Source organism: Monodelphis domestica, chromosome 1 (genome assembly GCF_027887165.1).
Source record: "Monodelphis domestica isolate mMonDom1 chromosome 1, mMonDom1.pri, whole genome shotgun sequence".
Lineage (NCBI taxonomy): Eukaryota > Metazoa > Chordata > Mammalia > Didelphimorphia > Didelphidae > Monodelphis > Monodelphis domestica.
The window spans coordinates 604,775,108-604,789,962 of NC_077227.1; the positions used below are offsets into that span (position 1 = coordinate 604,775,108).

A 14,855-nucleotide genomic window follows, 5' to 3' on the forward strand; every position below is an offset into this window, starting at 1 on the left:
CAGCATGAGAATACTTTAGTCCTTCCAAACAATAATTTTTTAGGTGCCATTTCATGTACCCAGGTGAATTTTATAAGGACAGTCATATTTTTTAGAAGAGGTCTGACACTAAATCTTTAACATCAGTAGAAGAAGTTGTATTATTTAGGGGTTTTCTAAACATTTCAAAGAACACAGTTTCCCTTTTCTTTTATGTATTCTAATCAGTGTTAGGGCATCCGTTACAGAAGACCATTCTAATCTGCTGAATGCAGCTGGTAGAAATCAACAATCTGCTATAAAGCCACCTGAACAGAGATGAAGTCAGGCTGGTGAAGAAACACAAGTCCAATCAGACAATAATTTCATTAAGTTAGGAAGGGCAGGGGCATTCCAATTCTAATTTTGTAAAACCCTTCTTGCAAATTCCACAAAGCAATGTAAAAATGACTTAGGGTGAAAAATAGTAGTCTGCATTCTTACTTATATGTATGCATATGTATTATAGGCTCACATGTGTTATACTTGCTATTGAATTTAATTCTGCATTTTGTCATAGGAAGATAGGTACAGATTTTTAAATGCTACTTTGCCCCTCAGCTTTGTCTGACAAATGCAGGAACTATGGAGTTGTCAGAAATAGAAAAAAACTCTTCATCTGGGCCACAAACTTAATTTCCTGTGTATCTACTGGTCAGTTTCCTTTCTTGAACAAAATAGATATAAATTCAGAACACTGAAACCCTAAACCTGACTTTGCAATTGCGTTATTACCATGAATATATAAATTAGGGATAAACCTATGCACTCACAAGTTTGTAGAATGGATGAGTGAGATAGTGTGTGCAAGATTCTTTGAGTCCCTTAAAATCAATTCTAGATAAGTACAAAAATATCACATATTCCTTATGCTAACTTGCAATTTTCCTTACTTGCATTTTCTTTTATAGAAACAGGAGGCATTTGTATTGCTCCTCGGCCCTCTGAGGAGGGGGCTGAGATCCTTCCTAGTATGGCTATGAGACCCTTTTTTGGAATCACTCCAGTTTTAGTGGATGAAAAGGTGAGTTTTAAGGCCTCTCAAGCCTTATTTGTGTTATAGATCCACTCCCATTCCCACCAATCTTGCTAATGCTGTAAGCTTTGAATCTCTTCCTTCTCCTCCTCCTTAAAACCCTGACCTTCTGTCTTAGAATCAGTACTAAGGGGAGAGCTGGGTGGCTCAGTGGATTGAGAGCCAGACTCAGAGATGGGAGGTCCCCAGGTCAAATGTAGCCTCAGACATTTCCTAGCTGTGTGACAAATCACTTAATCCCCATTGCCCATCCCTTAAAGCTTTTCTGCCTTGGAACCAAGACACTGTATTGATTCTAATTCAGAAGGGAAGGGTTTATTTAAAAAAAAAAGAAAACAAAACAGAACAAAAGAGGCTAAGAATTCCTTATAATCCCTAATTAGTATTAACATGGAATTAATGTGATTTCACAATAACCCACCCACAATAGACATTTGTTCTTTTGTTAATATATAAGGCATGTTATTATGATAGTAACAACAGCCATCCCCCAATGTTCTTTTAGTTGACTATCATTGTCATCTGTTTTAGATTTAAAGCTTCTAGCTAGTAAAGACTACATTTCTTTAACTTTTTTCATATTTGATGATGCACTTGATAATAATTTCCAGCCTAGGGGAGAAATTCCTACCAGAAATGGAGTCAAAGGGAATTCCCTTTGAGGACAAGTGCTTTTTGTTCTTTGCTCATATCAAGCAACCAAGAAAATAATATTGACTGTGAGCTGATTCCCTAGTTCTTTCATTATTTACCAAAATCTATTTTCTGATCAGCATTTGTTCCTTTTTCTTTGATTGTCTTTTGATTTTTAGGGGAAAGTTATAGAAGGTGGAGATGTTTCTGGTGCTTTGTGTATTGCTCGGGCTTGGCCTGGCATGGCAAGGACAATCTATGGAGATCATCAGAGATTTGTTGATGCATACTTTAAAGCTTTTCCAGGTAAGATTATATAATTGGATAACTTGGTATAGCTTAAAAAGTTTCAATGAGCCAAATCCATATCTTTGAAAGGAAGAGCCAAGAAACAAACATGGAAAATGTAAATTAAGGCTGTAAATTTTCATCCTCGTATTATTGGATTTAAAACTGAAAACATACCTTACCTCCTATTTCTTGTTAGAAGGAATGATATTCAGTGTTTTTATCAAAGGATCTTTGGAAGTTTCAGGAATATTAATCAAGCCCCTTTCTTAATCTCTGTTAAGTGAACAAACACTGAAATACTGTAGTTTTTCTAAGATTTGTAATTTTATTGGGGTGGGTCCACCAACAATGAAATACAGATTGCAACATTCTATAACTTAATCTATAAGTAAGTCTTTGAGAATTCCCAAGACGGAAAATTCATCACCTTGAAGTCAGCCTAGTTATAGAAGCTCTCCCAGTTTACTTGGGGTCTTCCTTGGACAATAGACAACAGGTCCATCTCTGAGACTGTACTTGAATGATTTCTTGCTTATAAGGATCTGTTGGAACTTATACTCTGCTAGCATAGCCTTCAAAAAGCAATATATTTTTCCTATCATGGTGAGGCATCAGAAAGCATTTTTTAACATTGAAAACATTTGAAGAAAATATTCCAAAAACTTAAGTCTGCGGTGAGAATCCTGGCTAAATACTATTATAGCATGCATTCTATATTAACAAAAAGACAAATGCTTATTGTGGGTGAGTTAAGGTGAACTCATAAATGGGGCATTACGTGTCTCAGTGGGTAGAATGCCAGACCCAGAATTAGGAGGACTTGGGTTCAAATTTGACCTCAGATACCTCCTAGCTGTGTGACCCTGGGAAAATCACTTAAAATCAGTTGCTTAGCCTTCCCACTTGTCTGTCTTAGAATTGATACTAAGACAGAAAGCAAGGGTTTTTAAAAAAGTGAAATTCCTTATTTATGCTAAGTGCTGGAGGAATTCTCAGTTTCTTTTCCAAAGAGACAAGTATCTATGTATGTAACTTTGAGCAAAGTTAAAATCTCTGGGCTTTAGTTTTTCTCTTCTGGGATAAAGGAGTCAAACTTGATGTTCTTCTGGGTTTCTTAGAGCTCTTTGAGCTCTATCTAGTTCTCTTGTCGCTCTCAATCCTATGAGAACGTCTTTTAAAACCACATCCTCCACAAGCTGGGCTATGAAAGACATGACATTCTAGTATTTAACACAGAAGTCTCAAGACCTTCATTGGGAGGGTGGGGAGAAGATGAGAAAGAAGTGTAGTAGAAAAAACACTGGACTAGTAGGAGATCTAGGTTCAACTTTCAGCTGTGCCACTAACCAGAGATATACTCAAAGACAAGTTATTTCCATCTCAGAACTTTAGTTTTCTCATCTTTGCAGTGAAGGGGTTAAACCAGATGATCTCTGGTGTTTTTTCCAGTTTTAGATTCTTTGAGAAAAATGCTTGTGTTAAGCCATAGGCTCAAAGTTATTTATAATTTGTTTTAGATATGTATATATTAACTTTAGAGAAAATTCTAACAAATGTGCCCTCTTGCTTCCATGTCCCCTTTGGCTATGTATTTTTTTTGTGCATTGATTTTTTGGGGGCTATTTTGATCTTGGTCTTTAATTCCCAAGTCATTTATATATATTTTTAGAATGACTTACTTAAACACAAAGAAGTCACTACATTGGGTCACTGAAAGGGTATTAACTCTGACAGGACCTTTCTCAGGGTCGAGGCCAAGTTTGCATTTACTGATACTAAACTTTTATCAAACCAGGCTATTATTTCAGTGGAGATGGTGGTTATAGGACTGAGGATGGATATTACCAGATAACTGGACGAATGGATGATGTTATAAACATCAGTGGTCATCGGCTAGGAACTGCGGAGATTGAAGATGCAATGGTAATTCACACAAAAAAAAACTTCTCATTTCCCCAATTCTCTTTTATGCGAACACTGAAGAGCACCTCATTTCTTAATGCTTTGGGATAAGGAGTGGGAGGCAAGTATATTGGTATGTATTAAATTTGGGGATGGAACTTATCTCCTGATTTTGGTTATTTATGTATTCTCAAATATTTTGTTTTTCTTATATCTGTATTTTCAGGCTAATCATCCTGATGTGCCTGAAACAGCAGTGATTGGCTATCCTCATGACATAAAAGGAGAAGGTGAGTGTGAAAAAAGTGATAACATAAATTATTCTAATTTCATGTCCATTTTATATAAAAATTTTGGAGAAACATTGAAAATAGGGGCCACTAGATACGATAAGAAGAGTATAATGTAGTTCTTTTTCTTAAAAAAATACTATAGGCAAAATTATCATTTGAAATAAAAGTGGGTATTCTATATAGTAATAAATTTCTGAAACTGATGCTTTATAAATGTATATTATTTGAAGACGGCACTACTAGAGAAATGAATGTCTTTTGAAGATCACTGGAAGGGAAGTTATGCCCTCCTCATGCGCCTTGAGTGCTCATGAAAGGAATCTATGATTTCCCTTCCCAATATCTTTTTGCTATGGTGCCTTATGGTAAGAGTACCCAAAATTTCATGGTTTATGGTTCCCCCCAAAAGGCCAAACACCTAAAATTTTGTATTGTTTCCATCAAAAATTTTAAATATTCCAGTGACCTCCCATAAGTTTACTGAGATGTACTAATTTGGCTATGAATAAGATAATGAAGATTTTTTTTTAAAGCCCATCAAGGGAGTAGCAAGCTGTCAAGTATGCCTTATATCTTCTTCAGTTTTCTCTTCTCATTTCTATTCCCTAAACATAATTTAGTTGTACAGCATTTATGGTTTCTTTAAGCAAAATTTGGTAAAGCTCTTTTCCACTGGTATGTTTTATTATTCATCTATTCTGCGTTTAAGTCTCACATAAGAAAATTTTCTACCCATTTCAGGTAGTTGGTACTGATTTATAATTTTTTATTTCTCATCATTTTTGAGCTTGGTATGGCTGCCAAGAAAATTTCTATTGCTCTCCAATTTTGTTTCCCCTCATAATATGTTAGAAGATTCAACTGTTAGAACATGACGCTATGTACAAAATTCTGTACTGGTGGTTTTTGAATAAAAGATGCCTTATGGGAGCTTATAATCTAATTAAAGCATGACATAGCATCAGAACCAAAATATAAGTAGTATATAATAAATATCATTACTGCTACAGTCAACAAGTGGTACTGGAGTTTGTTGGTTCAAGAGATCAGTTCTTTATGGGATAATCAGCCATGGATTCTCGTGGAAGATGAGATTTTGTATAGATCTTTGAAGAACGAATAAAATTTTGACAGATAAATGGTGGGAAGGACAATCAAGAAGCAAGGGGTGTTTATGAGCAAAGGCACAAATACAGGAAAATAAAGTATTCTTATAAGTTTGCGAAAGGGAATAGTGGGGGTCAAGGATACAACAGCAAGTCTTGGAGGATCTAATAATGATCAACTTAAGCAGTTTGGACTTCAACAAATATGGATTTTACTTCTAGTTCTATGATATCTTTGACCTTGGGTTGGTCTCTTTGAATCTCAGTTTCCTCTTCTATAAGATTTGAAAGTAATGTATATTCCTTTTCTCACGGGACAATTATGAGGAAAATAATTGATAAGCCAGTATATAAATGTGAGCTATTATTATTATCTACAAATGGTCTTTTAAATTTCCCAACTCTAAAACCTCAATTGGCATATATAAGTTTTTCTTGTTGCCTCTTGAGCCTGTCTCTTAAGATCTTTATTCCTCATTCCAAATACAAGTAAGGTTTGCTTTCAAGTAGAATAGATTATTTTATTTTATTTTATTTTATTTTATTTTATTTTATTTTATTTTATTTTATTTTTTTAAACCCTTACCTTCCATCTTGGAGTCAATACTGTGTATTGGCTCCAAGGTAGAAGAGTGGTAAAGGCTAGGCAATGGGGGTTAAGTGACTTGCCCAGGGTCACACAGCTGGGAAGTGTCTGAGGCCAGATTTGAGCCTAGGACCTCCTGTCTCTAGGCCTGACTCTCAATCCACTGAGCCACCCAACTGCCCCTAGAATATATTCTTTAAAGTACTTTAAAAGGTCAGTGAAGACTCCTTTCTTCTTCTCTATCCGGAAATATTACATATTCACTCCCTTGTTGCCCAATATTTGTCAGGAAGCCTGACAATGGTATATCACCTTCTTACTCAACAAACTATGATAAACTATTGCCTTTAAGAAAAAATGTGAGTCCTCTTTTTTTTTAAGGTCTTTGTCAACTGAGCCAAAACCTGTTTTTCTCCCCCCCTTATATATATTACTTATTTTTTTCACACTCCGTAGTATAGCTAAACAGATGTTCTCTCCATTCCTCAGACATGGCACCCTATCTCTATTCCCATTACCCCCACCTCTTTTCTGTACTGCAGCCCTGGCTACCCCACATGGTTCTGGAATATGCTCCCTTTTCATCTTTACCTCATAAAATCTCTCATGACACAGCTCACTTTCTCTACAAAGCTTTTTCTGATCCCCACAACTATTGGTGCTCTCCCGATCTTATATTTACTTTGTATGTTCTTATCTATGTATAGGTTGTCTCCTCTGATAGAATGTATGCTCCCCACTGGCAGCAATTATTTCATTTTTTTGACTTTGTAAAACTCAAAACCTAGAACAATGTCCGGCATGTGTTAGGCATTTCATAAGTGCTTCTTAATTAACTGATTAAAAATTGTGATATTACAGGCTTTTGGCATTTGCTCAATTCCTTTGCCCTATAAATGCATTAATTATGATGCAAGCCCTATGCATCATTTGCAGGAAGCACACATTTACCTGAGCCAGTATAATCCTTGTAAGGCCCTTAAAAAGATGGCAAGATTCCTCTGCATCTAGCGGATATCTAGACTGAAGCAAACATATTGTGGTATTTGTACCAAGGAGCACTTGCCTATATGTGAAATTAGTCTATATACTATTTTTCAGTGTATAGAAATTAAACTTTGGCTTCCAAATAGCCAAGTGCTTTGAAATAAAAGGTATTCCTTGTCTGACTTCCATTATGCTAGTTCTAAAGCCACTATCTCGAACATATCATTACAATATTATTTATGATTGTTCTCTGTGATTGGTTGTTCCACTTTTGATTGGGATAAATCTGCCCCTTCCCCTGTCTCGATCACAGAAAGAAATGACCCCCCTTTCCCCTTCGACTTCATATAGTACTTATTTTGTTTTTTATTTGAATCTTTGCCACTTACTAGACTGTAAGCTGCATCTCCCTAAGTGCCTTACCATTCTACTCCAAAGGGAGAAAGGGATCAATAAATGTTTGTTGAATGAATGAATACCTCTTCCAGAGTTGGGCATTTGCTTTGGTGACTTATCAGTAGGTGAGCCCAAAGGGGAAGGAAAACAGGAGGAAGAAGGGTTTTGAGGATGAATTCATCTACCAGAAATTTAGTTCTGACTCCGCTTTACCAGGGGCATTTTCAGTCCTGGTAATTGGGAAGAAAAGACAAGAAATCTATTAGGTTCCTAGAGGTGTGAGCATAATGCCTACTCCATTTCTACTTTGAGCTCTAACTACTGTTTTCTCTATTTCTTTCCAATCCAATACTTTTGAAGTCTAGGACCCAAAATATCTATTTCTCCTCAGGAATATTGCTGACTGATATCTAGCACAATATCATCTTTTGCAGGTTTCTCGACTTTATGCCTAGCTTCTAGACTACCCTCATTTATATTTCTTAGAATAATACTAATCCACATAGTTAAAAAGGCAGAAAGAAAAATACAGTTCTGGCCTACTGCTACAACTGACCATTTATGTCTCTACTTCACCACATAATTCAACCAAAGTTAAAGGATTAGAAGAATAAGTTTTAGAAAGTTTTGACATATTTCTTATGAGACAAATTAAAGGTATTAAATGTTCTATAATAGAACATTCCAATTACCTTGTGATTAGGACCTTTCTGGTATTACTAGTTCCAACTGTTAACACAGATAACATTTGTTCACAGTATAGTTCAAAACACTGTTAGCATTCTGTGGGTAAATGATAAGCTAAATTGCTTTTCAGTTATTCTTAAAATGAGTATCTCCTTAAGTTATATTAAAGTGTAGTAATATCAAAGAAAGCCAAAATGGTATTTTAGAATTTTCATAGCATTTGAGATTATTTTTCTATAATGCATTTATTTTAAGAAATCGCTAATGGGATGTTTCATTTTTACTTCATTCAATTCAATAAATATTTACTGAGTGCTTATTATGTGCAAAGTTCTATTGTATATGTTCAGGGAAGAGACATTACAAAGATCAATCATAGCCCCAGCTTTCAACTAATGACTTAGAAATACTAAGATTCATTATTTCACTGATGTAGAAACTCCATCTATCTAAACTACAAGGTCTCTACAACTTCAGAGGTTTCCACTGAACATTGTTTTGGCTGAAAAATTCACTAGCTTATGGTCTCCCTAGTCTTGGTTAGGCCAGTTTTCAAAGAAAGGCCTGTCCTGGAAGCTCCTCCAGTTTGGTATCACTGGCTAGAGCTTAGGTTTTGCCAGCACAGGCACTGAGAATCTGGGTTCACCTTCACTCAGTGATGAGGCATAGGAGGAGAACTTTTGTGAAGTTATGGGAAATAAAGCATCAAAATACATATACACGATAGAAAGAAATAAGCATCATTATAAAAGAGGGACAAATTAAGTGCTGTGGGAATAGAGGAAAAAGGAAAGATTACTTTCCACTTGGTAGGTGAGAGAGAACTTTATGGAGAATGTAGCCATGAGCTTGAAATTGAGGGAGTGATAAGATTTTGGATAATTGGAGATAGATAAAAGAACTCTAGATGGATATAAAAAGGCAAGGCAGCATAGAGTATTTGGGGCAACTAGAAATGAGTCTATTTTGAGTAGAGCTTAGGATGCATGAAGGAATGTAGTGGGAGATAATTTCAGAAAGACAAGTTGGAGCCAGATCATGGAAGTCATTGAATGCTAGGCTACACATTTGGACTATAAATTTGTAGATAATGGAGAAATTATTGAAATTTTTTGAGCAGGAGACTAATTTGCCAAGGGTTTTGCTTTAAGAACATTTATTTGGAGAGGGGCAGGTAGGTGGTTTAATGGATAGAGAGATGGGCCTGAAGGTGGGAAGTCCAAGATTCAAATGTGGCCTTAGATACTTCCTAGCTATGTGACCCTGGGCAAGTCACTTAACCCCAATTACCCAGCCCTTACTTCTCTTTCACCTTGGAACTCTTACTTAGTATTGATTCTAAGACAGAAGGTAAGGGTTTAAAAACACAACTAAGATTAATCTGGCAGTAGGGAATGGGGAAGATTGGAGTATGGAGAGACTGGAGACAAAGAGACCAATTAAGTAACTCCTAATTTATGTAAGATGTAATAAGGATCTGAATAAGTGGCAGTGGGAATGGAAAGAGGCAGAAGAACCATTTCAGAAATACATTGAAGAGAATTTGGTTAGCTAGATATGGGAGATGAAGAAGGAAGAATAAAAGATGGCTCTGAAGTTTCAAATATGGAGGACTTGGAGGATGGTTAATATTAATAGGGAAGCAGGGTAGGTGGCACAGTGGATGGAGTCCTGCCTGGAGTCAGGAAGACTCATCTTCCCAAGTTAAAATCTGGAGTAAGACATTTACTAGCTGGGTTACCCTGGGCAAGTCATCGAACCTTGTTTGTTTCAGTTCCCTCATCTGTTAAATGAGTGGAGAAGGAAATGGCAAATCATCTTTACCAAGAAAGCCCACATGGGGTCATGAAAAGTTGGGCATGACTGAAAAATGACTGAACAAGTGCCATTAACAAAAATAAGAAAGTCAATTAGAAAAGTCGGGTTGGTGGAGAAGATGAATTCAGTTTTGGACAGGAATCTGAGGTGCAAATAAGGACAGCAAAATGTATTTATTTAAAAGCCAGTTTAAAGTCTGGGTTTAGAGAGCAGGAGGAAGGAAAGTGCTGTCCATATGGACTGGTCAGTCTTAGGTTTATATTTGTTAGTGATGGAAAATCATATACTCTTACCTCCTCATTTTACAGATGAGGAAGCTAGGGATGTGTCAGTTAATTTGTTCAATGTTACCCAGAAAGTTAATGACTGAGTCTGGACTGGAAGCTAGGTTTCCTCGTTTACAGTCTAGTGTTCTTATCACATCACAACATTGTCTAGAAGTGATCATTAAAGCCTGGGAAAGTTTGCTAAGGCAAACTTTGCTAAGGCAGAGGAAGTAGCAGGGAAGAGAAGACAATATTAAGGAACACTTATTGGGGAATGAGAGGGCAAAGAGGAGAAGGAAAAAGAATAGTCAGAGGAAGATGAAGATGAGGAGAATACAATTTCAGGGACACAATAGAGTATTGAGAAGGAAGCAGTCAATGATGTCAGCTCCTGCTAAGAGTTTGAGGAGAATGAAGTTTGGGGAAAAGCCATTAAATTTCATTATCAGTATGTGGTTGAGAGTTTCTGAGAGAATAATTTCAAAATATTGGTGAGAGAAACTAGATTACAATGTGTCAAGGAGTGGTGAAGCAGTGGAGGTATGGTGTGTAGAATAATCCTGAAATATGTCAGGTAATTAAAGAAAGCAGAGATAAAACTCCAAGTTCAGAAAGCTGTAAGATCAAGATGTATTGAGGCATTGAAGTAAAGTCTCAAAGATAAGACTCTTTTGGGGCCTGAATTTTGTATTTTTGTCAATTTGGAACTTTTTTTTTTAGAGAAAACAAACTTTCTTTTATTTTTTATTTTAATATATTTTAATTGATTAATTAAGAAAGTTTTTTCATGGTTACATAATTCATTTTCTTTTCCTCTCCTCCTCCCATCACCCTTCCATAGTCAACCTGCAATTCCATTGGGTTTTACATGTGTTGTTGATCAAAACCTATTTCCATATTATTGGTATTTGCACTAGGGTGATCTTTTAGAATCTACATCCCCAATCACATCCCTATTGACCCATGTGATCAAGCAGATATTTTCTTCTGTGTTTCTGCTCCCACAGTTCTTCCTCTGGTTGTGGATAGCGTTCTTTCTCATAGGTCCCTCAGAAATGTCTTGGATCATTGCATTGCTGCTAGTAGAGAAGTCCATTACATTTGATTGTGCCACAGTGTATATCCATCTTTTTGTATAAGGTTCTCTTGTATAAGGTTCTTCCTTTCATTCTACATCAATTCCTGTAGGTCATTCCAGTTCACACGGAGTTCCTCCAGTTCATTATTCCTTTTAGCACAATAGTATTCTATCACCAACAGATACCACAATTTGTTTGGCCATTCCCCAATCAAAGGGCCTCTCCTCATTTTCCAATTTTTTGCCACCACAAAGAGCACAGCTATAAATAATTTGTACAAGTCTTTTTCTTTACTATCTCTTCAGGGTATAAAATCAACAGTGGTATGGCTGGATCAAAGGATAGGCAGTCCTTTAAAGCCCTTTGGGTATAGTTTCCAATTTGGAACTTTTGAGACAGGAATGAAAAAGGAAATCCAAACTCTTTCCCCCTTTAGCAACTTCCTACACTTCTTATTTAGAGCTTAGAAGTTATTACAAAAAATAGGATTATAATGCACAGATTATGCTAAGTCTAAAGTTCTTTGCATACTTTTATTCATTAAATGAGAGAGCCTAACTCCAGATAACCATAGTTTTGCATTTATTTTAATATTATTATAACCTTTATTTCCCACCTAATAGGAAAAGTTTTACAAACACTCAAAGGATGATTTGTGGGAATGTAAAAAGCAATATACTCAAATTCTAATTTTTTAAATAAAGAATAAGGATAGTGTGGAAAATTAGAAGCCATAAATAATCTAAAAACTATATTTGATCAGGAGCTTCAATTACCTCCCTGACAAACCTATGTGGTCAAATAAATCTGCATGAACAACAAAGCATTTGAAGTCTTTAAATACTGGGAGAGATATTAAAAATAGAAATTATATAATATGAAAATCTGTTAATAATTAACCCAAGGTCTAATATATATCCTTGAATAGATTTACTATTCCTTTTTTTCACTTTTTTGACTTTCTCAACTAGCAGTTCTGTAAACTATTAAGTAGAGATGAGATTATAGCAGTGAAGTGACTGTAAACTATTAAGTCAAGATGAGATTATAGTTTGCTACAGTCAGTGAAGTGAATGATTTGTAGACTTTTAACTCATCTGAACTGTCTTCCTAAAGTTTAACTTTGGTTTTTATTGCCATTGGGAACCACATATAAGCAAGGATGATAATTTCTATGGTTTAGTTTCATATCTAGCTGTAATGGTGATTGTTTGGGAGTAATGCTTTAACTGAAAAGCTTGTCCTCATTAAGATGCTGATGTTCAAATTTCAGTCATGTCTAACTCTTTGTGACCCCATTTGGGGTTTTCTTGACAAAGATATTGGAGTGGTTTGCCATTTCCTTCTTCAGCTCATTTTTAAGATTAGGAACTGAGACAAAGAGGATTAATTGATTTGCCCAGGGTCACACAGTAAGTGTCTGAGGCCAGAGTCTTCCTGAAGAATCTTTTTGACTCCAGAGCTGGCATTCTAATCACTGTACCACCTAGCTGTTGCTTCCCCCTCCTCTCACCCCAATTAAGTTAGGTCTACTGTATTTAAAGACTTCTGAAAGAAGATATTCTATCTACTGCTTGAAATGGTTAGTTATCAAGGAAACACTATAAATATAGTTATCAGGACTTCTGCAAAATATTAATAAATTTCATACTATTTTTGTGGAAAAGATTAGAAACGAGAATTAAACATAATGGAATTAGGTGGATTTGGGACTCTTTAAATGACTAAAGTCAAAGGGTGGATATTAACAGTTCTATATGAATTTGGTAACTCTCTAGTGGAGTACTCTTAAGATTCTCTTCTTAATCTGGTGCTTCATTGTTACATTTTTATCAGTTCTTTGGACAAAGGTATGAGATAGTGTAGGCATCAGATTGACAGATGACACAAAGAAGAATGGATAAACTAATACATTGGATGACAAAATCAGGGTTTAAAGAGATTCAAAGGCAAACAGAGCACTGGTATGAATCTAATTATATGAATTCCAGTAGGGATAAATCTTACATTTGGGTAAAAAAAAATCACCTTCACAAGTATAGGATAGGGCCTCATGGCATGGCTAGTTAGCAATTTTGTAAAAAGATATAGTACTTTAATGGACCGCAATATGAGCCAGAAATATCTTGTAATAGCTAAAGACACTACTATCTTCTAGGAAGGAGATGAGAGTTGTTCTATTTTTTTCCATAGTCAGATCACATCTGGAATAGTGGGTTCCATTCCAAGTGACATAGTTTAAGAGACATTCACAAGCTGGAGACTGTCCAAAGTTGGTGAAGAGTATAGTACTTATGCAAGTATAAGAAATGGTTGAAGGAATTGGGCATATATATATATATATATATAATGTGAAGAAAATGAGATGCCAAAGGACATAATATCTGTCTTCAAGTATGTGAAGGGTCATCATGTGGAAGAAGGATTGGACTTGTTCTCTTTGGAACCAGGGGAAAAACTAGATGTGAAATTTAGTCTTAATTTTGGGAAAAGTTCCCTTATAATTAGAACTGATCTTAAGGGGAATAGTTTGCCTTAGGAGATGTTTCCCCTCATTTGAGGTCTTCAGGCAGAGGCTGGATAATGACTTGCAAGATATTTTACAGGGGATATTTTTTGGGGTATGAATTACATATGATAGCTTCTGAGGTCTTTTCTATCTTTAAAAATTCTGTAATTATATAGGATAAATTGTCTAGATGGCATTCCAAAGTAACAAAAGGTTTTCGTTACTGAGGCACATCTTTGAATTTGGGGAATTTGCATTATGGTGGTAGTGTTTTTGGTAGGATTATTAAATAATCATTTAATACTCAATTATATTGTCATGGAATTTAATAAAAGTTGTTGGTTAAATTGTAACTTAAATATAGCAAAAAATGTGAATTCCAATATATTCCATTTCTTTCCTTTTAGCTGCATGTGCTTTCATAGTACTGAAAGATGATATAGATAATTCAGACGTCATATTGAATGAGCTCAAATCAATTGTAGCCACCAAGATAGCTAAATATGCAGTGCCTGATCAAATTCTGGTGAGTGGGTCCAAAGTTTTATATACATTTATTAACTGCATGATTTAATTATTTTGTTCCATCCCATTGATATGAGCACTTCCTCTACTGATACAGGCAGACATCCATATTTGTCTTCTCATCTTATGCTTCTCTTACCCATGTTTCTATAAATCCTCCAGAGACTCTCCTCCTAGGTCTTTAAACATCCCATGGGTACCAATTCAACACTTGGACTACCTGTATCCTTTTTTCTTACTACATGATAGGTCCACCTCCCTTTTTCAATCCTAAATTTCTTGATTGATGTTTTATACCATTTGTATATAAGTTATCATTGGTAATATTCTGTAGCCAATTTAGGATGGTCATGTATCTCCGTTGACTTCTGTATTATAAGTAAATTTAATTCTTCAGAAATTGTAGCATTTAATGATTCATGGAGAATCATACAGAAAATATTAGTACGAGAGGTTCTCCTTTATCAATTTATTATCCGAGTTCCCACAGTAACAAGGTTGCATCTTTATTTGATTCAGATTTAATTTTATTGGTATAGGATGTCCTGGTGAGGCACTTCCACTTTCCTAATGTAGGTCAGCAGCTGTTTGGTAAGCTATCCTGTGTTGGAGCACCAAGGACATTCATTGGAACTTGACTTGGACAATATTGAAAGTAGCACATTACCCAGGGTTTGATCTTTAATAAAGAATATCTGTTGGCTTTGGGTACCACCCTTGCCT

General features: G+C 35.6%; 1 protein-coding gene across 2 annotated transcripts in view; it reads left to right on the forward strand.

Moving 5' to 3' along the window:
• ACSS1 (acyl-CoA synthetase short chain family member 1) overlaps positions 1–14,855 on the forward strand; it is a 93,334-nt gene that overhangs the window by 75,877 nt on the left and 2,602 nt on the right. For both annotated transcript variants that reach the window (XM_056813804.1, XM_056813805.1), the window contains exons 9-13: positions 930–1,042; positions 1,867–1,993; positions 3,774–3,901; positions 4,107–4,170; positions 14,015–14,133. In XM_056813804.1, coding sequence (XP_056669782.1) covers positions 930–1,042; positions 1,867–1,993; positions 3,774–3,901; positions 4,107–4,170; positions 14,015–14,133 — 551 coding nt within the window. The remainder of the gene's footprint in view (positions 1–929; positions 1,043–1,866; positions 1,994–3,773; positions 3,902–4,106; positions 4,171–14,014; positions 14,134–14,855) is intronic.